General features: G+C 42.1%; 1 protein-coding gene across 2 annotated transcripts in view; it reads right to left on the minus strand.

Moving 5' to 3' along the window:
• The window catches only part of LOC133544159 (potassium voltage-gated channel subfamily D member 3-like), a 222,655-nt gene that overhangs the window by 24,575 nt on the left and 170,386 nt on the right, over positions 1 to 27,694 (minus strand). For both annotated transcript variants that reach the window (XM_061889266.1, XM_061889259.1), the window contains exons 3-4: positions 10,484 to 10,646; positions 316 to 417 (exon numbers count right to left, since the gene is read on the minus strand). In XM_061889266.1, coding sequence (XP_061745250.1) covers positions 316 to 417; positions 10,484 to 10,646 — 265 coding nt within the window. The remainder of the gene's footprint in view (positions 1 to 315; positions 418 to 10,483; positions 10,647 to 27,694) is intronic.

A 27,694-nucleotide genomic window follows, 5' to 3' on the forward strand; every position in this document is an offset into this window, starting at 1 on the left:
TATACATATATATATATATATATATATATATATATTCCGAGCGCGATGATGTCACGTTATCTTTTTTAGACAATATGATTTGCCTGAGCGGCAAGGAGACATCGAGAGTAACAACCGGTAGAAAATGAATTAGAAAGGACAGATAAAAAAAAAAATAATAATAATAATTAATTAACAAAACTGAATCCGGCCTGCGGGTCCTAGTTTGGGGACCCCTGGTTTAGATTGTCCACTTTTGGTTAATTAAGGTCATATCAAAAACAGCAGTGTATCATCGACCAAGGGGTTGGTGTTAAGTTCTGAGGTCATTCTTACCGTCAGCTCCAGCAGGTCACTCAGTAGTCCGTTGTGTTTGCTCAGCAGGAAGGCGTTGGCGCTCCCGGATTTGGCCAAGTGTATTCTGGCTAGTCTGGCTTTCTGAAAAGTAAAAAAAAAGATTTAGTTTCTTCATAATTTTCCAACTTATTGTTATAAAATGTATACTTTTTTATGATTTTTAGTTATTTTCTTTTATTGGTCACTTTTTTTTTTTGGACAATCAATGGTATATTATGAATTCTTTCTTGATAATGTTCATTTTTGTGTGGTGTAATTATACATTCTTTATTCTATTATTATTCCAAAATATTTTCTCAGGATATTGCAACTCAATCCTCGATATTGCAACTCAACTCAAACATTTTTTTTCACAATGTTAAAATAGTATTCTAAAATTATTCTGACACATTGAGAGGAGCCAGATGAGGTGCGCTCACACAGAGGTACAAATACTTGGCTATGAAAAAACAAAAGACTAGCACAAGGGCTACAAACTATAGCCCCGAAACAAAAACTTGCACTGTGGCATAAACAACAAAAACTTGCACTGTGGCATGAATAACACAACCTTTACTTGGCATCGACAGAATGAATGAACAGCATAGCCTGGCATGAAGCAGATGAGGAATATGGGGGTAAAGTTGCCAGACTGACTACCTGGTAACTGTGGCTTAAATAATAGCTATGATCATTACAAACAGGTGTGAGGGCTGAGGACAGGGGCGTGACATGATGGCCAGGTGAAAATTCATGAGTTGTCATGGTAGCAACACAAACCAGGAAGTGCAAAACAGGAACTGAGTGTCCAAAAAACAAAACATAACATGACCAAAACAAAACATGATCCCATGGGCGTGGCAAAAATATAAAAAGTGGTACTGTGTATTAGAGATGCGCGGTTTGCGGTCACAACCGCGGAGTCTGCGGATAAACCGCGGGTCGGGCGGGTGACATGACAAAAAAAATAGATTTTAAATAGATTCGGGCGGGTGGCGGTTGAACCAGTTCGGAAATATATATTGTAATAATCCCAGGAATGTAGGCTCATAAAACTTCTTTGTTTGTCTTGTCTTTATTGCACAAGATGTAATACAACCACACAACAGCTCTCATGTCTCTAACGCTTTTCCCGGGACAACTCGAACTCTCACTTCCTGTCGATAACGTCACTTACCTATCTCTCCCGGAAGTCCCTCCCCCCAGTCAAAGTCATTAGCTAACATCCCGTAGCCAGCCGCTACATTATACATAGTTAAATGTTATGTTGAAGAGGTTCATTTAGCCTACTGACGTGTATTTATAAATGGTTGATTTCTATAGGCTAGTAGGTAAAGTGTTGTACCTGACAACTCTTGATGGTACAATCCATATAACACATCACAGACAACGTGACGCTAACATCACGTGACACCTCTGATGAAGGCTGCAAAAGCAAGGTAGCCCAAACTTGTCAGGTACAACACTTTACCTTACTAGCCTATAAAAATCAAGCATTTATAAATAGTTAAATGTTGTTACCCACATACGAAAAACGAGCAGCACTCTTTGAAACAGTATGTGGGCATACTTTTATTTTGAAGTGTCTCGTTTGGTCTGTCGACGGATGCAAGGAAGCTACTTCCGGGTATGGCCAACGAGGTATTTGTCATTTGTTGGTATTTTACTTGGTAAAATGTTCGATCCACATGCTGTGCATGTTATTATTTTTACGTTGGTAACGTGCTTTATTTATTACAGTTTTCACGGTGAATTTGAAGGGAAAGTGAGCCTTCAAATAAATCAGTTCAAGAAAGTCATTGTGTCTGTGCTATTTGGAGGGAGTTTCACTTTCTAACCTCACTAATGCCTTGCATCGTCTATATTAGATATATAACAACGGGCGGGTGTGGCTTCGATGAAATGTTGGTTCGGGTGGATGACGACTTTAGTGATGCAGTTGCGGATGATATAATTGCCTATCCGCGCATCTCTACTGTATGTATATATATATATATGTTATATATATATATATAACAATTTTAATTTTTGTTTTAATATGGTTTCTGTAGGAGGACAAACATGACACAAACCCCCCTAATTGTTATAAAGCACACCGTTTTTATTAAACATGCTTCACTGATTCAAGTTTTTTGCTAGCGCCGTTTTGTCCTAGTAATTTTGGCGGTCCTTGAACTCACCGTAGTTTGTTTACATGTATAACTTTCTCCGACTTTCTAAGACGTGTTTTATGCCACTTCTTTTTCAAACTTGTCAGGTACAACATTTTACCTTACTAGCCTATAGAAATCAACCATTTATAAATAGTTAAATGTTGTTACCCACATACGAAAAACGAGCAGCACTCTTTGAAACAGTATGTGGGCATGCTTTTATTTTGAAGTGTCTCGTTTGGTCTGTCGACGGATGCAAGGAAGCTACTTCCAGGTATGGCCAACGAGGTATTTGTCATTTGTTGGTATTTTACTTGGTAAAATGTTTGATCCACATGCTGTGCATGTTATTAGTTTTACGTTGGTAACGTGCTTTATTTATTACGGTTTTCACGGTGAATTTGAAGGGAAAGTGAGCCTTCAAATAAATCAGTTCAAGAAAGTCATTGTGTCTGTGCTATTTGGAGGGAGTTACACTTTCTAACCTCACTAATGCCTTGCATCGTCTATATTAGATATATAACAACGGGCGGGTGGCGGGCGGGTGTGGCTTTGATGAAATGTTGGTTCGGGTGGATGACGACTTTAGTGATGCGGTTGCGGATTATATAATTGCCTATCCGCGCATCTCTACTGTATATATATATATATATATATATATATACATATGTTATATATATATATATATATATATATATATATATATATATAACAATTTTAATTTTTGTTTTAATATGGTTTCTGTAGGAGGACAAACATGACACAAACCCCCCTAGTTGTTATAAAGCACACCGTTTTTATTAAACATGCTTCACTGATTCAAGTTTTCTGCTAGCGCCGTTTTGTCCTAGTAATTTTGGCGGTCCTTGAACTCACCGTAGTTTGTTTTACATGTATAACTTTCTCCGACTTTCTAAGACGTGTTTTATGCCACTTCTTTTTCAGTCTCATTTTGTCCACCAAACTTTTAACGCTGTGCATCAATGCACAAAGGTGAGTTTTGTTGATGTTATTGACTTGCGTGGAGTGCTAATCAGACATATTTGGTCACTGCATGACTGCAAGCTAAATGATGCAAACATGCTATTCAAGCTAGCTGTATGTACATATTGCATCATTATGGCTCATTTGTAGCTATATTTGAGCTCATTTGGTTTCCTTTAAGTCCTTTTATTTCAATTTATATCTCATGACACACTATCTTTTTGTAATATGGCTTTTATTTTTATGTGGCTCCAAACATATTTGTTTTTGTATTTTTGGTCCAATATGGCTCTTTCAACATTTTAGGTTGCCGGCCCTTGATGTATATATATATATATATATATATATACATATATATATATATACATATATATATATATATATATATATATGTATATATATATATATATATATATATATATATATATATATATATATATATATATATATGTATATGTATATGTATATATATATATATATATATATATATATATATATATATATGTATATATATATATATATATATATATATATATATATATATATATATATATATTCCTCGCGCACTAATTGAGCACGCGCTTGCCGCTGATGATATCAAGTTATCGATGGGAAAATGCATTTTTCGACGATATGTTTTGCCTGAGCGGCTAGGAGAGTAAAATGGATGAGAAAAAACAGATTTAAAAAAATGTCAAATTAAAAATAAAATAAAATAATTATTTAATTTTTTTTAACTTGGTACTTCCCGCAGGCTGGATTTTGGACACTGGCCGTAGTTTGGGGACCCCTGGGTTAGAGTGTCCGCCCTGAGATTGGTAGGTTGAGTTCAAACCCCAGCCGAGTCATACCAAAGACTATAAAAATGGGACCCATTACCTCCCTGCTTGGAACTCAGCATCAAGGGTTGGAATTGGGGGTTAAATCACCAAAAATGATTCCCGGGCGTGGCCACCGCTGCTGCCCACTGCTCCCCTCACCTCTCAGGGGGTAAACAAGGGGATGGGTCAAATGCACAGGACAAATTTCACCGCACCTAGTGTGTGTGTGGCAATCATTGGCACTTTAACTTTAACTTTAAAACCACAAGCAGAACCACAGCGGTGAAGACTTGAGATAGAACTAGAGGGGAGATGATTATTTTTTTTTTTTTAAATATGCTTTTAAATTATCTTTTTGTCCAGAGGGAGGTCTAGCACAAAAAATGAAAGAGTCAGCTTCGCTGAAAGATTGATTTGACGAGTCAGCAGAGAGCGAGCGGGATGATATGGAAATGAAATGTCCTCAAATGAAGATATTAGGGCAAGTGTGAAAGAAATGACGCTGCCTCCGGTGCTGGTAAAAAAATATATATATTTTTTAAAAAGTAAGAGAGCTCTCCTCCAGTGAACTCTTAACCTTCCCACACGTAACTGAAAATTCATGGGATTAGTTTGGGGGAAGTTTGAGAAGGGTGGTGTGTCCGTTTGTGTTTGGTAAGGGGAAATTTGTCCGATGAACGTGAGAACGGCGTTGACGGCGAGGAGGCGTCCTCGTGCTCGTCTCGGCTGATCAAGGGTCGCCCGTGACAACGGGAGGAAAGATGGTGATGGAATAACCTCTGATCTGATCAGCATCCTTAAAGGGGAACATTATCACCAGACCTATGTAAGCGTCAATATATACCTTGATGGTGCAGAAAAAGACCATATATATTTTTTAACCGATTTCCGAACTCTAAATGGGTGAATTTTGGCGAATTAAACGCCTTTCTGTTTATCGTTCTGGAGGGAATGACGTCAGAATGTGACGTCGCCGAGGTAATACAGCCGCCATTTTCATTTTCAACCCGTTGTAAACATTGGGTCTCAGCTCTGTTATTTTCCGTTTTTTTGACTATTTTTTGGAACTTTGGAGACATCATGCCTCGTCGGTGTGTTGTCGGAGGGTGTAACAACACTAACAGGGAGGGATTCAAGTTGCACCACTGGCCCAAAGATGCCAAAGTGTCTTCCGCCAGACCCCCATTGAATGTGCCAAAGTGTCTCCACATTTTACCGGCGATGACAGACATGGCACAGAGATGTATGGATAACCTGCAGATGCATTTGCAACGATAAATTCAACGAAATCACAAAGGTGAGTTTTGTTGATGTTGACTTATGTGCTAATCAGACATATTTGGTTGCGGCGTGACTGCCAGTTAATCGATGCTAACATGCTACGCTAATCGACGCTAACATGCTATTTACCGGCGGTGCTAAAGCAGACATGGCACAGAGATGTATGGATAACCTGCAGATGCATTTGCAACGATAAAGTCACAGTAATCACAAAGGTGAGTTTTGTTGACGGTGACTGCCAGCTAATTGATGCTAACATGCTATGCTCATCGATGCTAACATGCTATTTACCGGCGGTGCTAAAGCAGACATGGAACAGAGATGTATGGATAACCTGCAGATGCATTTGCAACTATATTACGTTTCCTTCGACCCACATTTAATCCGAAAAAAACACTTACCAATCGAAGGATTTAAGTTTTCCAGTGTCACAAGATGCGAAAGTCCTGATCGTTTGGTCCGCACATTTTACCGGCGATGCTAACGCAGCTATTCGGCCATGCTATAGCTATGAATAGCGTCAATAGCTATTCGCTCAATAGCTTCAGTTTCTTCTTCAATACTTTCATACTCCAACCATCCGTTTCAATACATGCGTAATCTGTTGAATCGCTTAAGTCGCTGAGATCCGAGTCTGAATCCAATCTAATGTCGCTATATCTTGCTGTGGTATTCACCATTGTTTGTTTACATTGGCAGCACTGTGTGACGTCACAGGGAAATGGATAGTGGGTCGTCAAATAGTGAAAATCAAGCACTTTAAAGCTTTTTTTAGGGATATTCGGAGATCTGTAAAATTTGCCACTGGGAACTGATTTTTATTGTTTTTAACCCTTTTGAAATTGTGATAATGTTCTCCTTTAACTCCGTGCCGGTCGACTCCGAACTGATGGAGGTTGCTTAAACATGGACTAGTTTATTAGCATTTAAGATTATTTTTGGAATGAGGAACAACATGGTTTTTTTGTATATAGTTAGTAAATTGCAACTGTTTTTTCTGAAGGTGTCATGTCCTGGTGATCTTGTTTGGTTTGGCTATGTTCTATTTGTTTTTTGGATTTTGTGTCAGTTCCTGTTTTTTCACTCCCTGCTTTGTTTCCATGACGGCCCATTAGTTTTCACCTATCCTCATGTCACGCACCTGATTCATTTGGACTCATGCACCTGTTGTCAATCACCACATGACTATTTAAAGGCCTACTGAAATGAGATTTTCTTATTTAAAAGGGGATAGCAGGTCCATTCTATGTGTCATACTTGATCATTTCGCGATATTGCCATATTTTTGCTAAAAGGATTTAGTAGAGAACATCGACGATAAAGTTCGCAACTTTTGGTGCTGATAAAAAAGCCTTGCCTGTACCGGAAGTAGCAGACAATATGCGCGTGACGTCACGGGTTGTGGAGCTCCTCACATTTGACCATTGTTTACAATCATGGCCACCAGCAGCGAGAGCGATTCGGACCGAGAAAGCGACAATTTCCCCATTAATTTGAGCGAGGATGAAAGATTTGTGGATGAGGAAAGTGAGAGTGAAGGACTAGAAAAAAAAAGACTCTTTCGTGGGAGCGATTCAGATGTTATTAGACACATTTACTAGGATAATTCTGGAAAATCCGTTATTTGCTTATTGTGTTACTAGTGTTTTAGTGAGATTATATGGTCGTACCTGTACAAATAAATGATAAATGGGTTGTACTTGTATGGTGCTTTTCTACCTTCAAGGTACTCAAAGCGCTTTGACACTACTTCCACATCTACCCATTCACACACACATTCACACTCTGATGGAGGGAGCTGCCATGCAAGGCGCTAACCAGCACCCATCAGGAGCAAGGGTGAAGTGTCTCGCTCAGGACACAACGAACGTGACGAGGTTGGTACTAGGTGGGGATTGAACCAGGGACTCTCGGGTTGCGCACGGCCACTCTCACACTGCGCCATGCCATCCCAGACGTGTGTGTGTATATATATATATATATATAGATATATATATGTATATATATCTATATATATGTATATATATATATATATATACATACATATATCTATATACATAGATATATATATATGTCCATCCATCCATTTTCTACCGCTTATTCCCTTTTGGGGTCGCGGGGGGGCGCTGGCGCCTATCTCAGCTACAATCGGGCGGAAGGCGGGGTACACCCTGGACAAGTCGCCACCTCATCGCAGGGCCAACACAGATAGACAGACAACATTCACACTCACATTCACACACTAGGGCCAATTTAGTGTTGCCAATCAACCTATCCCCAGGTGCATGTCTTTGGAGGTGGGAGGAAGCTGGAGTACCCGGAGGGAACCCACGCAGTCACGGGGAGAACATGCAAACTCCACACAGAAAGATCGCGAGCCTGGATTTGAACCCAGGACTGCAGGAACTTCGTATTGTGAGGCAGACGCACTAACCCCTCTGCCACCGTGAAGCCCATATATATATGTATGTATATATATATATATCAGTCAATCAATCAATGTTTATTTATATAGCCCTAAATCACTAGTGTCTCAAAGGGCTGCACAAACCAGAAGGTCGGCCCCGCACCTTTCTTCAGCACCACTCGACGGGTGGTGGCGATGTCCCTCTCTGCCATTCGCAAGGGACCCTCTTTGAAACACGATCTTTCGAAATGATCGCTGCATAATACACTGTACTTTGTGTGTGTGGTCCAATCCAACCGTGTTCGCTTGACCGCTCTGTTCCATAGTAAAGCTTCACCGTCATCTTTCGGGAATGTAAACAATGCAACACCGGCTGTGTTTGTGTTGCTAAAGGCGGCCGCAATACATCACTTCCCACCTACAGCTTTCTTCTTTGATGTCTCCATTATTCGTTGAACAAATTTTAAAAGATTCAGCAACACAGATGTCCAGAATACTGTGGAATTATGCGATGAAAACAGAATACTTATAGCTGGAACAAAATGTCCTCTACAATGCGTGACGTCACGCGTACGTGTCATCATACCGCGACAATTCAGCAGGATACTTCGGCGGGAAATTTAAAATTGCAATTTAGTAAACTAAAAAGGCCGTATTGGCATGTGTTGCAATGTTAATATTTCATCATTGATATATAAACTATCAGACTGCGTGGTCGGTAGTAGTGGGTTTCAGTAGGCCTTTAAGAAGAAAACACGCGATTGCAGCTATTTGGGATACAACACTTCTCAGACGGCATGAGAACTTTCCAGGTCAGCTTTGATTCTACTTACCAATACAATTCGTCCATTTGTCGAAGGAGAACTTTGTTGTTTACAAAAAAAAAGTAGAGGAAAAATAAGTCTACAGACAGACGCCATGTTGTCTAAGCAAAACAAAAACACACACGGCTCCTCAGTAAAACCGCCCAAATGATTCTGTCGACAGGACCACAGATGTACTTAATGCAGTGTTCCTGGCCTTCCTACCACGCCTAAGGACTTGACAATGTGCTATCAACAAACCCTCTCTATAGAACAGTGATGATTCTCTTATGTGGCCGCGTGGAAAGGTCAGGCCCACTTGAGCGGATGGCTAACATTTAACACTCGTCTGTGGAGTGTGTACAAGAATGTCAAACGGAAAGGGCAGCACGATTCTACACTTGGTGAGTGTTTAAAGTGCTGCCGTCTGGTTCGGGTCAAACTATTTATTTTTATTTTTATCAGCGTGTCCATGATAGAAACTATCATCAAACTGCAGTCTAATGACATCCCCATCATGGTATAGATTATATTTTGTATTTAATTGAATTATTTAAAATCCCTATTACAAACCCTGTTTCCATATGAGTTGGGAAATTGTGTTAGATGTAAATATAAACGGAATACACTGATTTGCAAATCATTTTCAACCCATATTTAATTGAATGCACTACAAAGACAAGCTATTTAATGTTCAAACTCATAAACTTAATGTTTTTTTGCAGCACGTGCTAAAGTAGTTGGGAAAGGGCATGTTCACCACTGTTACATCACATTCTTTTAACAACACTCAACAAATACAACGTATTTGATGTTCAAACTGATAAACATTTTTTTTTTGTGTGCAAATAATCATTAACTTTAGAATTTCATGCCAGCAACACGTGACAAAGAAGTAGAGAAAGGTGGCAATAAACATTAATTAAGTTGAGGAATGCTCATCAAACACTTATTGGGAACATCCCAAAGGTGTGCAGGCTAATTGGGAACAGGTGGGTGCCATGATTGGGTATAAAAACAGCTTCCCAAAAAATGCTCACTCTTTCACAAGAAAGGATGGGGCGAGGTACACCTCTTTGTCCACAACTGCGTGAGCAAATAGTCAAACAGTTTAAGAACAACGTTTCTCAAATTGCAAGAAATTTAGGGATTTCAACATCTACGGTCCATAATATCATCAAAAGGTTCAGAGAATCTGGAGAAATCACTCCGCGTAAGCAGCATGGCCGGAAACCAACATTGAATGACCGTTACCTTCGATCCCTCAGACGGCACTGTATCAAAAACCGACATCAATCTCTAAAGGATATCACCACATGGGCTCAGGAACACTTCAAAAAACCACTGTCACTAAATACAGTTTGTCGCTTCATCAGTAAGTGCAAGTTAAAGCTCTACTATGCAAAGCGAAAGCCATTTATCAACAACATCCAGAAACGCCGCCGGCGTCTCTGGGCCCGAGATCATCTAAGATGGACTGATGCAAAGTGGAAAAGTGTTATGTGGTCTGACGAGTCCACATTTCAAATAGTTTTTGGAAATATTCGACATCGTGTCATCCTGATCAAAGGGGAAGCGAACCATCCAGACTGTTATCCACGCAAAGCCAGCATTTGTGATGGGTTGAAAAAGATTTGCAAATCATTGTATTCCGTTTATATTTACATCTAACACAATTTCCCAACTCATATGGAAACGGGGTTGAAAATAGTAAAATACCTTCTGGGCGCGGCGTTTGTCCGCCCTCTGGTTCTGGTGGTAAATACGGCTGAAGTTGGACACGATGACTGGCACTGGCAGGGCGATCACCAGCACGCCACTCAGCGAGCAGATGGACCCGAAGATCTTCCCAGCAATGGTCTTCGGCACCATGTCTCCATATCTGCACGTGAGAGTAACAGTTAATCATGGTGATGAAAATATGTAACTTTTTGATGCAGGAATTGCATTTTGGTGCTGATCCGGATAAGGGTGCACATTGGGAATTTTACTGGAATTATGCCAAATAAATTTTTTGGGCCATTAAGATAAAACACACTTCTTTATATAGTACTCAAGAAAAACTAAAAACAAGTAAGTGTTGTAAAAACTTGCAATTTTGTTAATTTTTTCCTAAATGCGTCCAAAAAACCCTAATAAATTACAGTAAAAAGCAGATACACAAAAAACTACAGTAACATAAGTGCATTTTGTCCATTTATTCATATACACTATATTGCCAAAAGTATTTGGCCACCTGCCTTGACTCACATATGAACTTGAAGTGCCATCCCATTCCTAACCCATCGGGTTCAATATGATGTCGGTCCACCTTTTGCAGCTATTACAGCTTCAACTCTTCTGGGAAGGCTGTCCACAAGGTTGCGGAGTGTGTTTCTAGGAATTTCCCATCCCTCTTTCAAAAGCGCATTGGTGAGGTCACACACTGATGTTTGTCGAGAAGGCCTGGCTCTCAGTCTCCGTTCTAATTCATCCGAAAAGTGTTCCATCGCAGAGGCCCCCAACCTTTTTGGAGCTGCGGGCCGGTCAACGCTTGATAATTTATCCTGCGGCCCGGGGGTGGGGTTCGGGGTGGGGGGCGGCTGGGGTTATTTTTATTTGTTTTTTTTGTCATGAAAAAGGGAGTTTTTTGGGGGGGTTGGTGCCCTAATTGTAAGTGTATTTTGTGTTTTTTAATGTTGATTTAAAAAAAAAAAAAAAAATCGGATTTAATCGGATTCAGGTCAGGACTCTGTGCAGGCCAGTCAAGTTCATCCACACCAAACTCTGTCATCCATGTCTTTATGGACCTTGCTTTGTGCACTGGTGTACAGTCATGTTGGAAGAGGGAGGGGCCCGCTCCAAACTGTTCCCACAAGTTTGGGAGCATGGAATTGTCCAAAATGTTTTGGTATCCTGGAGCATTCAAAGTTCCTTTCACTGGAACTAAGAGGCCAAGCCCAACTCCATCAAATTTCTCACTCGGCACAAAGCACTCCGAAATGTACCGTTCTCCCGGCAACCTCCGAATCCAGACTGGTCCATCAGATTGCCAGATTGAAAAGTGTTTGTTGCACAGGTGGCATCCTATGACAGTTCCACGCTGGAAATCACTGAAAGCGGCGCACTCTTTCACAAATGTTTGTAGCAACAGTCGCCATGCCTTATGTGCTTGATTTTATACACCTCGGGCAAAGTGATTAGGACACCTGATTGTGATCATTTGGATGGGTGGCCAAATACTTTTGGAAATATACTGTAGATCAGAGGTGTCCAAACTTTTTTTCCACCAAGGGTGGCATACTTAGAAAGTCAAAACATGCAAGGGCCATTTTGAAATTGTTGAATTTTGTTAAAAAAAAAAAAGACTAAAAATATTTAAAGACAAAACCCTAAATTTATTCTGTATGGGCTTCACTGCACTTGCTTCCTATACACATTTTGAGTTGACTTTTAAGTTAAGTAAGAACAAAAAAAAAATTCAGTTTAAGCCTGGGCCCCTGGAGAGTGGGTCCATATTGAGGCCAAGAAAACAAAAACTCATAGCCATAGCACACATAGACATGTGTGCAAGAGGGAAACATCAAATACCACAAAGGACATTAAAGACATTAAAAGAGCAGAGTTGATGCAACCAGCTGCCACCCCAGCAGTGCCACTTCTACACACAGCCACAGAAGTCAAACAAAAAAATAATCAACCGATAATATACATTGCGCACACATGATTGCACCATGCATAGACAAGAAACCAAACAAAAACTCTGCGGTGTTCCACGCCATCGTCTGCTGGTATGGAGGGGAGCATGGCCAGAGACAGGAGCGGACCCAACAAAGCAACCAAGAGAGCCAAATCCACCCTGGGCCGCCCACCAACTCTCGGCCAGTCCCCAGTCCGCAAGGATGGGCGAGGACGCGTCCAAGGAGGCCGAGGCGTCCAATACACGTTCATTCAGCCAAGACACCACAAAGCCCGTCCGTTCCGGCGCCCAGCGCCAGCTCCGCAGCCTTGTCTATTATTTTCCGGTTTCCCTATGTCTAGCATTAAAAGTTTACAGTTGGTACAAAATGCGGCTGTTAGACTTTTGACAATAACAAGAAAGTTTGATCATATTACGCCTGTACTGGCTCACCTGCACTGGCTTCCGGTGCACTTAAGACTTTAAGGTTTTACTACTTACGTATAAAATACTGCACGGTCTAGCTCCAGCCTATCTTGCTGATTTTATTGTACCATATGTCCCGGCAAGAAATCTGCGTTCAAAGAACTCCGGCTTATTAGTGACTCCCAGAGCCCAAAAAAAGTCTGCGGCTATAGAGTGTTTTCTATTCTGTGTCAGGTTGGTCCCTGAGAGTTTGGTTATGTTTTAGTTTTTTCTTCTGCATTTGTTTTTGTTTCCTGTGTGTATAGAATTTCCTGTCAGCGCTCTTATTTTGTCTGTTTCCTGTGTTTCATCCCTGAGGGCTGTGGCTGATTGGCACCTGGCCACACCTGGTGTCAATCAGCCAGCTGCTATTTCAACCTGCCTTCCCATCCAGTCTGGGCTGGATTATTGTCATGTCGATGTCGCTATTGTCGTTACTACCTGTCGTGTTTTGTTAATGCAGCGTTGCGGTAAGCTTTATTTGATTGCTGTTTTTAGCTTACTGCCTTTTGTTCCTTGCTTCCAAGTTTGTTTTCATATTTCGTGTAAGACCTGCTAGCTTCCACGCTAGGCCTTTTTGTGTTTGCTAGCTTACACGCTAAGCTCCGTTTATTTTCTAGTTTCCATGCTAGCACTTTTTGTTTGTTATCCGCCCACATGCGCGCTTTTTGTTTGTACCCTTTGTTTGTTCTTTGTCTTAGTGTTTTAAATTAAATTATGTTTTCCTGTTCAATGCCTGCCTCCGTCTCTGCATCTTGGGGTTCGTCACAAACTAACTCTGACATTCCGGGCTTCAATACTTTGGAAGGCCCTCCGGGTAACAGTTAGAGATGCTACCTCAGTAGAAGCATTAGAGTCCCATCTTAAAACTCATTTGTATATCTAGCCTTTAAATAGACCCCCCCCCCCCTTTTAGACCAGTTGATCTGCCGTCTCTTTTCTGCTCTGGGGGCACAGGTTCGGTGGCCATGGATGAAGCGTTGGCGGTCCAAACTCGGGACCCGGGGTGGACCGCTCGTCCGTGCATCGGTTGGGGACGTCTCTGCGCTGCTGACCCGTCTCCGCTTGGGATGGTCTCCTGCTGGCCCCACCATGGACTGGACTCTTACTATTATGTTAGATCCACTATGGACTAAACTCTCACACTTTTATGCAAGATCCACTCGACGTCCATTGCACCGGTCGGCCCTCCAAGGTTTCTCATTGTCCCATTGGGTTGAGTTTTTCCTTGCCCTTATGTGGGACCTGAGCCAAGGACGTCGTTGTGGCTTGTGCAGCCCTTTGAGACACTCGCTATTTAGGGCTATATAAATAAACATTGATTGATTGATTGACTGATTGACCTTCACCCGCATCTCCTCTCCTCCAGTCCAACCAAACGGACTTCGGTTTGGCAGAAACCCAGCAGCTGGTCCTCACAGCTCAAAAAGGCTCTCGGGAGGCAGATCCAGAAGCCCACAAAAAAGACGTCCCGAAATTGCCGCCCCTTGTCGCCCAGCCCCAAAGGGTCATGAACCATTGCTCTTTTATCCTGCACTACAAGGAGCTACTGCAACAAAATGTCAAGCTTATCATCACGACCAGGTCCCAGGGTGATGCGGGGTTTGTTCTCCCAGGATGCAAGAGGACGACTCCGGAAAGGACTTGCAGGGAACGACATAATTTAATCGTAAATGAATACAAAACAGAAAACAAACAGACGGAACAAGGTACCAATCGCACCGGATGCTAAGGCTACAACTTAGCACGGACTAGAGCCTGGAACAAAACTCACTTGGCAAAGGTGTGACGCAAACAATGAAGCCAAAACGAGTGATCAGCAAAGGCAGACTTAGATAGTAGTCTTTTGATTACACACAGGTGTGTCCCAAACAGGCAGGCAGGTGAAAACCATAAGTAGCCATGGTGACTAAACTCAGGAGGTGCACAAACAGGAACTAAATGAGTCCGAAACTAACAGAACATAACGAAACAAAACATGAGCCGGACCACGGATCATGACACTTCAAATTTGAATGACAATAAAAGGAAGTCCAACAGAAACACATAAAAACAAACACCAGAAACACTAAAGGATGACACGAGAGCACAGTGCTCCTGCCACCAGCAGCCACGACAGCTGCGCCATATTGGAAATTTAAAAAAAAAAATGCCAGAGTAAGTTATTGACGAACCCCAAGATGCAGAGATGGAGGCAGGCACGGAGTGAGAAACATGATTAAATAAAAATAATGGAACTAGAACAAACAAAAGGGTACTAACAAACTAAGGGAGCTAGCATGAGAGCTAGAAAATAAAAGGAGCTTAACATGGAAGTTACCAAAATCAAAAAGGGCCTAGCGTGGAAGCGAGCAGGTAATGAGCAGGAAAACAGAAGTCGTAACCTTTTTGGCTGAGAGAGCCATGAAAGCCAAATATTTCAAAATGTATTTACCGTGAGAGCCATATAATAATTTTTAACACTGAATACAGCTAAATGCGTGCATTTTTAAGTAAGGCCAACATTTTTAGAGTATAATAAGTCTCCTATTCTTTTTAACAACATTGTTATTCTAAAGCTAACCAATAATAAATATAATACTTCTTCCCATTCCTGCAACTTCTTGAACAGGTGGGATAGAAAATGGATGGTTGGATTAAAATGAATGAGAATGTTATATAATTTGAACATCATTTTTAGCACTGTGATTACCAGCGGAATTATTCATTACTTATCGTGTTAACGAATGTCAGCTAAGATTTATCTGAGAGCCAGATGCAGTCATCAAAAGAGCCACATCTGGCTCTAGAGCCATAGGTTCCCTACCCCTGGTGTAGTACAAAACAAACTGGAAGCAGGGAACAAAAAACAATAAGCTACAAACATCAAACGAATATAGCTTACCGCTACGCTGCAAAGACACAACAAGGTACGACACGACAGGACCGATAATACATGACAAGAGCGACAAAAAGTGACATCGACAAATCAATAATCCAGCACTGCCTGGAAGACAAAGCGGGTACAAATAGGAGCGGGCTGATTGACACCAGGTGTGGGCAGGTGCCAATCAGCGTTAACTGAGGGGAAACAAAGCAGGAAGCTGAACCAAAATAAGAGTGCTGACAGGAACTAAGGACAGGAAATACTAAACACACAGAGGAAAACCTAAAACACAAACAAACTGTGAGTGGCAAGCCTGACAACAATAAAATAAAATCAAAAATATTGTGCCTTATCAACCTATTAGAACACTATGCTCCGGAAAAAGGAAACTAAAAGGTCATCTTTAAGCTAAAGCTTGCAGACATGTCCTGGTCACCCACTGCCATAGGACACTTAAGATTAGTCATTTTCCATCCAGCTTACTATACCCCCTATTTCTGTCTCCATTCCCCTTGTGGTTGCTATGCTCTGCTCCTGGAGACGCGGCCGGCAAGGTCACCATTGCATGTGTGCATTCATCTCCTCGTTAGTAGTAGTGCTGAGGCTGGAGACGGTAGTGCTAGAAGCGCACCATTACCGCCGTTGTTGTCATCACGGGACTATTAGTGTTGTTTTGTTGTTGTGTCTAATGACTCTCGTCCCTCTCCTGGTTCCTAAACCCCATGTTCTATTTTATATCTGTATCTTCCCTCTGTCCCTCCCCTCAATCACTGTACTGTATCTCAACCTAACGGGTGGAGACAAACGGCTGACCTAACCACGCACTAAAAAAAATGCTGGGTTATTTTGGTAACCCAATTTATGAGTTGCGATTGTTGGGTTATTTTTATGAAGATAAATCCATTTTTGGGGGGTTACAGAGGTATTATTTAGTGATTGCTAAAGTCCAAAAAAAGTCTGCGGGCTAAAGAGCGTTTTCCGTTCGGGCTCCAGTACTCTGGAATGCCCTCCCGGTAACAGTTCGAGATGCTACCTCAGTAGAAGCATTTAAGTCTCACCTTAAAACTCATCTGTATACTCTAGCCTTTAAATAGACCTCCTTTTTAGACCAGTTGATCTGCCGCTTCTTTTCTTTTTTCTCCTATGTCCCCCCCTCCCTTGTGGAGGGGGTCCGGTCCGATGACCACGGATGAAGTACTGGCTGTCCAGAGTCGAGACCCAGGATGGACCGCTCGTTGGGACCCAGGATGGACCGCCCGCCTGTGTATCGGTTGGGGACATCTCTACGCTGCTGATCCGCCTCCGCTTGGGATGGTTTCCTGTGGAAGGAACTCTCGCTGCTGTCTTGGATCCGCTTTGAACTGAACTCTCGCGGCTGTGTTGGAGCCACTATGGATTGAACTTTCAGAGTATCATGTTAGACCCGCTCGACATCCATTGCTTTCAGTCCCCTAGAGGGGGGAATTCTCCCTGCCCACTGGGTGTGAGTTTTCCTTGCCCTTATGTGGGTTCTTCCGAGGATGTCGTAGTCGTAATGGTTTGTACAGTCCTTTGATACATTTGTGATTTAGGGCTTACAAATAATCATTGATTGATTGATTGATTATTTTAACTACATTTCTGGGTTTTCAAAACTATGAACCATTTTCGAGTTGTTTTTCAATGAGTAACGCATTTTGGAGTAAAAGGCTTTTTTTGGTATTATTTAAAAGGTACTTTTTTCTTGAAGGGAATTCATCCATCCATCCATCTTCAACCGCTTATCCAGAATCGGGTCACAGGGACAACAGCGCCAGCCGCGAGTGGGACGCTCAACGAGGACCTCCCTAGGGAGAAGCTCAACGAGGACCTCCCTAGGGAGACGCTCATAAGGCATTCGCATGAGATGCCTAAACCACCTAAGTTGGCTCCTTTCCAAGCGACGGAGCAGCGGCTCCACTCCGAGTCTCTCTCAGGTGACTGAACTTCTCTGAAGGGAATTGTATTAGGGTTAATCTCCATTCATCCATCTTTTTCCGATTATCCGAGGTCGGGTCGCGGGGGAAGCAGCCTAAGCAGGGAAGCCCAGACTTTCCTCTCCCCAGCCACTTCGTCCAGCTCTTCCGAAGCGTTCCCAGCATACTTGCCAACCCCCCCGGTTTTTCCGGGAGACTCCCGAAATTCAGCGCCTCTCCCTAAAACCTCCCAGGACAATTTTTCTCCCGAAAATCTCGCAAAATTCAGACGTAAGTGGAGGCCATGCCCACTCCAGCTCCATGAGAACCTGACTCAATGTTGTGACCCTCCTAAACAGGACAATACTGCCATCTATTGTACATAGAATAGAATGTATTTTCTGAAGCCCACAGTAAAGAGACGTAATTTCATCACGTCGCCTGGTTATTGACTCCAACCCAATATATTACACCGTCGACGAGCAAAATGAAGAAATACGCTTGCAAGTTCCAGAACGATTGGAAACAAGAATTTCAGTTTATCCAGGAGAGTTCGAAGAGGAAGGGGTATGTTGCCTGTACATTTTGTAGAACAGACTTCTCCATTGAACACAGTGAACGGATATACTCAGCCATGAACGGTCAGTCAGCGAAGCACAAAGCGTCCGCAGCGCAGCATCGTTCACAACCCAGTGTTATGGCCCACCTCGCAAAATGGAGACCTGATGGTGTATCTCATGCTGAGACAAAGATGGCTATGCTGATGGCCGGAAGCAACATCCCGTTCTCATTTGCGGATGTCTACAACAAATCCCTGAAGGATGTTCCCGGATTCGGAGATCGCTTGCCAATACGCAAATGGCAGAACAAAGGTTACTCAAATAGTGAAAGGTAAGTGTTGTTGTCGTTTTTTTAGTAACCAGCAAGCACAGTACAGTTAGTAGAAATAACTGTAATGTGTTTGATAGGTGCCATCTGAAATTCAACTGTTTATTTTATTTATATATATGTATATACATATATATATATATATATATAATAAAATAATTATATATAGCTAGAATTCACTTAAAGTCAAGTATTTCATACACACACACACACACACACACACATACATATATATATATATATATATATGAAATACTCGAGTTGGTGCATTATACGCCACCCCTCTTAACCATGCCCCCCCGCCCCAACATGATCACAAGACATGACAACAATAAATCATTTCCTTACCCGCACATTGCCTCTGAAATCCTGTCTGCATCCTGGGAGAACAATCCACGCAGTAAAATGCGACCCCCGCCGTTACAACTATGATCATGCACGGCAATTCTTGTAAAAAAAAAAAAAAATGTCACTCATATCTAGCGTTTGAGTAGATTTTAATGGAATACAAAATATTTTGATCAGTAGTTGGGAAGGAGTAGGACAAACCAGTTGTAAAATGTATCATTTCTAACCAATTATTGGGTCCAGAAGTGCTAAATTGCAATGTGTTGCTGCCATTAAATTCGAAGTTAAAAATTATTTGCAAAAAAAAATTCTGATAAAAATAGTCTTGTCTTTGCAGTCTATTCAATTAAATATAAATTGAAAAGGATTTGCAAATCATGGTTTTCTATTTTTATATACCATTTACACAACGTGCCAATTTCACTGGTTTTGGAGTTCTAATCAGATTTCTTTGGCTTTTATTATCTTTTTTACTCACTGCTTACAAATGTGTCATGGCCAACTACTTGATCATTTGACAATTACGTCAGTACTTAAAATCCTACTGAAATGAGATTTTGTTATTTAAACGGGGATAGCAGGTCCATTCCATGTGTCATACTTGATCATTTCTCGATATTGCCATATTTTTACTGAACGGATTTAGTAGAGAACATCGACGATAAAGTTCGCAACTTTTGGTTGCTAATAAAAAAGCCTTGCCTTTACCGGAAGTAGCAGACGATGTGCTTGTGACGTCACGGGTTGTAGGACTCCTCACATTCTCACATTGTTTACAATCATGGCCACCAGCAGCGAGAGCGATTCGGACCGAGAATGCGACGATTCCCCCATTAATTTGAGCGAGGATGAAAGATTTGTGGATGAGGAAAGTGAGAGTGAAGGACTAGAAAAAAAAAAGACGAGGGCAGTGGTAGCGATTCAGATGTTATTAGACACATTTACTAGGATAATTCTGGAAAATCCCTTATCTGCTTATTGTGTTACTAGTGTTTTACTGAGATTATATGCTCGTACCTGAAAGTCTGAGGGGTGTGGTGACCGCCAGTGTCTCCGAGGGAAGCCAAGCTTATATTTCTCCCCCCCCAACTCCTTCACGGTGTAAGCTTTTGACGGTCGGGGGCGGCCGTTGGGAGGAGGCAAGAGAGTTCGCAGCTGCAGAAGGAACGACGCAAGCTCTCTGCTCATGTCTACGGTAAGAGCCGACAAAATACCACCATTTTCTCACCGAAAAATGCCGTTGTGACGCTTTGGTGGCATCGTGGCGGTGTTTGCGTTCTCCCGTGGGTGCAGCGAAGATGGACACAGCGTAAAGGTAGGAACAATAATTTATTCATACTATAAAAATAACTAGAAACAAAGACACTTGCACAGAGGCACTACCAAAAACCAACAGAACTAGCGTGGGAGCTAGAAGGAACAAAACGCGCTAGCGTTGAAGCTAGGGACATAAACAAAACAGGAATAGCGTGGAAGCTAACAAGTAACAAAAGTAGTTTTTTACCATAATGCAGGACGAGCGGCGTCAACTGTTGCGTGGGAGCAAAAAAGAGTCGAAGGACGAGTGTCAAGCAAAGGTGGTCTTAAATAAGGAGATAATCACAAATCAGGTGCGCGACGACAAACAAGAGACAGGTGACACAAACGAGTTACCATGACAACAGAAACCAAACAGGAAGTGCCACCGGGAACCAAAGACGTCAAATACAACACAGGATGATGACAAAGCAGAACAAAACCCAGAATATGTCATGGTCCAAAACGTGGACCATGACAGCCGGTTGACATGTGGTAGGGAACCATGTTCGCTTGACCGTTCTGTTCCATAGTAAAGCTTCACCGTCATCTTTCGGGAATGTAGACAAGGAATACCGGCTGTGTTTGTGTTGCTAAAGGCAGCCGCAATACATCGCTTTCCACCTACAGCTTTCTTCTTTGATGTCTCCATTATTCATTGAACAAATTGCAAAAGATTCAGCAACACAGATGTCCAGAATACTGTATAATTATGCGATTAAAGCAGACGACTTATAGCTGGGATCGGTGCTGGAACAAAATGTCCGCTACAATCCGTGACGTCACGCGCACACGTCACTTTCCAAATGTAGGGGGAGCTCTGGAGCAAAGCAAACATTTCAAACAATGTTCCCCTATTGTTGTTTTGAAATCAAATTAGACGGAAAAATAAATGGTCTAAGCTGGAAACAGTGCATAAGAGGACTTTTAAAAACTGTAGATAGTGAGGCATTGCCATATAAAAAAATAAATGCAAAAGCAATGGAATAATGAGCTAATTAAAGTGTAATACAATCTTCACGGCTGTTTTCCAAATGCTTCTGATGCCCATCTGGTGGTGTATTTCCTTTGAAGCTCCCAAACAAAATGATTTGTCATTGGAGTGTTTGATGGGAAAAGAACAAGAACAACAACAACAAAAAAAGCCATTATAATGATGTTTTGCAACATCAGTATGGCAATTCAGACAGTGGCTTTTAATTGGCCCTTCAAAGTAAAAGCATGTATGTCATTAAAGACTCAGGTAACTGACAAGCTTTACTTGAAAAGTTTTGCCCTATATCTTTTTCTGTTTCAAGAAAAAAACTAACTACTACACGTTACAGTCAGTTTCACAAAAAAAAAAACAACAACAGTTTTTTGGTAAGACTTAAATTCAAACAGGATCTTTTTAGATGTATGACGAAGAATGACACCTTTCCAATTTCATTTGTAAAACAAAACATTTAACGTCACTCAAGTAGGTCACATCTATCAAGGAGAAACATGACTGATATAAATATTATTAGTTTAGTTTGTTATTAGTTTATTAAGGATACTCATTAGTCTCCACAGCAGTGGAAACTATTCTTCCTGGGGTCCAGGCAAAAAAAAACATAGCACAATCCCAAAACAAAAGATTACAATGCAGTAGAACATGATCAAATAATAAAATGTTGTAATGCAAAAAATAAAAATAATGATAATATAAATATTTACTGTTTGAATAGATAAATCAACATTGCTCTAATCAGATCATGGCAGATACGTCGAAACAATGCGGCTGTGCATTTTAGTGGTGCAAAACTGTATACAAAAATGCTATTTTTTGTATACAGTTTTGCAAAGTCCTTATCCAGAAGGGTTCCGCTAAAAGTTTGCCCAGGTTTTTGTATCGCATGGTATAGGATAGGCAAATATAAGCCTTAACTTCAGCCTATTCTTGTCAAAACAAGGCGGCAGTACATGTTAGTGGTGCGTGTGAATGCTATTTTTGTACAAACTCTGTTTCCATATGAGTTGGGAAATTGTGTTAGATGTAAATATAAACGGAATACAATGATTTGCAAATCATTTTCAACCCATATTCAGTTGAATATGCTACAAAGACAAGATATTTGATGTTCAAACTGATAAAACATTTTTTTTGTGTGTGCAAATAATCATTAAATTTAGAATTTGATGCCAGCAACACGTGACAAAGAAGTTGGGAAAGGTGGCAATAAATACTAATTAAGTTGAGGACTGCTCATCAAACACTTATTTGGAACATCCCACAGGTGTGCAGGCTAATTGGGAACAGGTGGGTGCCATGATTGGGTATAAAAACAGCTTCCCAAAAAATGCTCAGTCTTTCACAAGAAAGGATGGGGCGAGGTACACCCCTTTGTCCACAACTGCGTGAGCAAATAGTCAAACAGTTTAAGAACAACATTTCTCAAAGTGCAATTGCAAGAAATTTAGGGATTTCAACATCTACGGTCCAAAATATCATCAAAAGGTTCAGAGAATCTGGAGAAATCCCTCCACGTAAGCCACATGGCCGGAAACCAACTTTGAATGACCGTGACCTCCGATCCCACTGTATCAAAAACCGACGTCAATCTCTAAAGGATATCACCACGTGGGTTCAGGAACACTTCAGAAAATCACTGTCACTAAATACAGTTTGTCGCTAGATCTGTAAGTGCAAGTTAAAGGCCTACTGAAACCCACTACTACCGACCACGCAGTCTGATAGTTTATATATCAATGATGAAATATTAACATTGCAACACATGCCAATATGGCCGGTTTAGTTTATCCATCCATCCATCATCTTCCGCTTATCCGAGGTCGGGTCACGGGGGCAGCAGCCTAAGCAGGGAAACTCAGACTTCCCTCTCCCCAGCCACTTCGTCTAGCTCTTCCCGGGGGATCCCGAGGCGTTCCCAGGCCAGCCGGGAGACATAGTCTTCCCAACGTGTCCTGGGTCTTCCCCGTGGCCTCCTACCGGTTGGACGTGCCCTAAACACCTCCCTAGGGAGGCGTTCGGGTGGCATCCTGACCAGATGCCCGGACAACCTCATCTGGCTCCTCTCGATGTGAAGGAGCAGCGGCTTTACTTTGAGTCCCTCCCGGATGGCAGAGCTTCTCACCCTATCTCTAAGGGAGAGCCCCGCCACCCGGCGGAGGAAACTCATTTCGGCCGCTTGTACCTGTGATCTTATCCTTTCGGTCATGACCCAAAGCTCATGACCATAGGTGAGGATGGGAACGTAGATCGACCGGTAAATTGAGAGCTTTGCCTTCCGGCTCAGGTCCTTCTTCACCACAACGGATCGGTACAACGTCCGCATTACTGAAGACGCCGCACCGATCCACTCTTCCCTCACTCGTGAACAAGACTCCTAGGTACTTGAACTCCTCCACTTGGGGCAGGGTCTCCTCCCCAACCCGGAGATGGCATTCCACCCTTTTCCGGGCGAGAACCATGGACTCGGACTTGGAGGTGCTGATTCTCATTCCGGTCGCTTCACACTCGGCTGCGAACCGATCCAGCGAGAGCTGAACATCCCGGTCAGATGAAGCCATCAGGACCACATCATCTGCAAAAAGCAGAGACCTAATCCCGCGCCCACCAAACCGGAACCCCTCAATGCCTTGACTGCGCCTAGAAATTCTGTCCATAAAAGTTACGAACAGAATCGTTGACAAAGGACAGCCTTGGCGGAGTCCAACCCTCACTGGAAACGGGTCCGACTTACTGCCGGCAATGCGGACCAAGCTCTGGCACTGATCGTACAGGGAGCGGACCGCCACAATAAGACAGTCCGATACCCCATACTCTCTGAGCACTCCCCACAGGACTTCCCGAGGGACACGGTCGAATGCCTTCTCCAAGTCCACAAAGCACATGTAGACTGGTTGGGCAAACTCCCATGCACCCTCAAGAACCCTGCCGAGAGTATAGAGCTGGTCCACAGTTCCACGACGGTTTAGTTTACTAAATTGCAATAAAAAATTTCCCGCGGAGTTTATTGTTGAAAACGTCGCGGAATGATGACGCATGCGCGTGACGTCACGGACTGTAAGGAAATATTAGCGCTGCACCATTCGCGGCTAAAAGTCGTCTGCTTGTACCGCATAATTACACAGTAATTTGGACATCTGTGTTGCTGAATCTTTTGCAATTTGTTCAATTAATAATGGAGGAGTCAAAGTAGAAAGATGGAGCCTTTAGCCACACAAACACACGGTGATTCCTTGTTTAAAATTCCCGGAGGTGAAACTTTACTATGGATCAGAACGGTCAAGCGAACATGGATCCCGACCAAATGTCAACCAGCAGTTTTCGGTGAGAAAAGTGTGGTAAAAAGTCGCCTCTTACCGGAGATCAGCTGAGCTTGCGCCATCCAGACAGCTGCCATCAACTTCCCTCAGACACTGGCCTCAAGACACCCGTGGACACACCCCTCCGACTTTCAATCGCCTTTTTTTTTTTTTTTACTTTTTTTTTTTACTTTTCTTTTCTAGTCCTTCCTTCACTATCAATATCCTCAAACACGAATCTTTCATCCTCGCTCAAATGAATGGGGACTGTCGTTTTCTCGGTCCGAATAGCTCTTACTGCTGATGGGTCCCATTAAAACAATGTGAATATGTGTGGAGCCCTGCAATTTCGTGACGTCACGCGCATATACTTCCGGTAAAGGCAAGGCTTTTCTATTAGCGCCCAAAAGTTGCGAACTTTATCATGGATGTTCTCTACTAAATACTTTCAGCAAAAATATGGCAATATCGCGAAATGATCAGGTATGACACATAGAATGGACATGCTATTCCTGTTTGAATAAGAAAATCTCATTTCAGTAGGCCTTTAAAGCTCTACTATGCAAAGCGAAAGCAATTTATCAACAACATCCAGAAATGCCGCCGGTTTCTCTGGGCCCGAGATCACTTAAGATGGACTGATGCAAAGTGAAAAAGTGTTCTGTGGTCTGACGAGTCCACATTTAAAATTGTTTATGGAAATATTCGACATCGTGTCATCTGGACTAAAGGGGAAACAAAGCATCCAGACTGTCATCGACGCAAAGTTCAAAAGCCAGCATCTGTGATGGTATGGGGGTGCATTAGTGCCCAAGGTATGGGAAACTAACACATCTGTGAAGGTACCATTAATGCTGAAAGGTACATACAGGTTTTGGAACAACATATGCTGCCATCTAAGTGCCGTCTTTTTCATGGACGCCCCTGCTTATTTCAGCAAGACAATGCCAAGCCACATTCAGCACGTGTTACAACAGCGTGGCTTCGTAACAAAAGAGTGCGGGTACTTTTCTGGCCCGCCTGCAGTCCAGACCTGTCTCCCATCGAAAATGTGTGGCGCATTATGAAGCCTAAAATACGACAGCGGAAACCCCGGACTGTTGAATGACTGAAGCTCTACATAAAACAAGAATGGGAAAGAATTCCACTTTCAAAGCTTCAACCATTAGTTTCCTCAGTTCCCAAACGTTTATTGAGTGTTGTTAAAAGAAAAGGTGATGTAACACAGTGGTGAACATGCCCTTTCCCAACTACTTTGGCACGTGTTGCAGCCATGAAATTCTAAGTTAATTATTATTTCCTATTAAAAAAAATAAAGTTTATGAGTTCGAACATTAAATATCTTGTCTTTGTAGTGCATTCAATTGAATATGGGTTGAAAAGGATTGGAATATCCTTGTATTCCGTTTATATTTACATCTAACACCAATTCCCAACTCATATGGAAACAGGGTTTGCAGATCGACCAGTAAATTGAGAGCTTTGCCTTCCGGCTCAGCTCCTTCTTCACCACAACGGATCGATACAGCGTCCGCATTACTGAAGATGCCGCACCGATCCGCCTGTCGATCACGTCTGGTGCTCATAAACAAGCCCCACGGATGCATGCTACTGTTATGACATAATTAACATTTGCATAATAAGTTAATTTTAACACTTAAGTTATTGTGATACTGTGCATCTTCCTGGCTTGATAGATGTGACGTTTTTCCCAAAAAGTTTTTGCAGTTAGTTAGTTGATCAAGGCAAAATGTGTGGACATGACAGAAGAGGTGATAAATGGACTTGCTGTACTTGGAAGCGTGAAGAAGGATGAATATTAAACAGCGTACAATGTGCGCTTGGAGAAACTCGGCACGTCTCGGGGAAAAAAAATGCGAGAAGACTAAGACAAATGTCTAAATTCCCGGCCGGTCCATTGTTTAGTTGTTGCTCTCTTTCTCTCATTCGTCATCCCTTAGTTTTGTCGGGCGGCTCAATTCAGTCTGGAATAGAAAAAAAGGTGAGGTGTGGAAGTTGGCAGCTGGCTTTGGCCCCGATGTTAAAGCCCTTAAATTGTAATCCAAACATGAACTCGCAGGAGTCGTGATGGATGCGCTGTCTAACAGCCCTCTTGTAAAGAACAGAAATCATTTTCTTTCTTTTCCTCCCGTTTAATCCAATCCCAGCCCCTTCCTTGCTTCCTCTCAGCGTGGCCAATACAGCCGCCTTTCCCCCCTTTGATTGATGGTCAAGCTCGTCATTACTCAGACACACTTTTGTTGAAGAGTAGTTATACTTCACTGCTGGCTGTGTTGGCTTTTAGTGCTACAAATAAGTCTTATTTGTGTTGGGTGTTGGTATACGGTGAGTTAAAAGAGTTAAAGTACCACTGATAGTCACACACACACACTAGCTGTGGTGAAATTACCCTCTGCGTTTGACCCATCCCCTTGTTCCACCCCATGGGAGGTGAGGGGAGCAGTGAGCAGCAGCGGTGGTGACCTACCGATCTCAGGACGGACACTCCAACCTCAAGTTGGTGTCATTTTGATCAGTTGTTGGACTTAGTCCAACGTGTAATCACTATTACTGTCCGGTTTTCACCCAGAGTCCCAATATACTGTGGTGGGGGAATGGCTACGACGTAAATTAAACCGTCCGCAAAACGGCGCAATTGGGAGCGACTGCCAGAAAGCGGCTTGAAGATGATCTGTAAAACATAATCCATGGGACATTTTGACCAAAGAACCACCATTTCATGTTATGTAGACCACAAGAAAGTGTTTTACATTCAGAAAAAGAAAAAAAAATCAGAGATGTCCGATAATGGCTTTTTTTGCCGATATTCCGATATTGTTCAACTCTTAATTACCGATTCCGATATCAACCGGAATCGATATCGGACAGCGAAACCGGCATTATGATGAACCCAGATGAGATGTTCCAAATAAGTCTTTGATGAGCATTCCTCACCTTTTTCAGTCTTTTTTGCCACTGGTACCAGCTTTTTTTAAACATGTTGCAAGGCATCAAATTCCAAATGAGCTGATATTTGCAAAAAATAACAAATGACTTTGGGATTTATTTCATTTTATGTGCCTCAAATGTTATCTTGTTTTTTCTGTAAACTGAATTTGATAGGAAAAACATGGAAAAATAAGACTGTCTTATTTGTGTTGGGTGTTGGTATACGGTGAGTTAAA

The sequence above is a fragment of the Nerophis ophidion genome, linkage group LG02, assembly GCF_033978795.1.
Source record: "Nerophis ophidion isolate RoL-2023_Sa linkage group LG02, RoL_Noph_v1.0, whole genome shotgun sequence".
Lineage (NCBI taxonomy): Eukaryota > Metazoa > Chordata > Actinopteri > Syngnathiformes > Syngnathidae > Nerophis > Nerophis ophidion.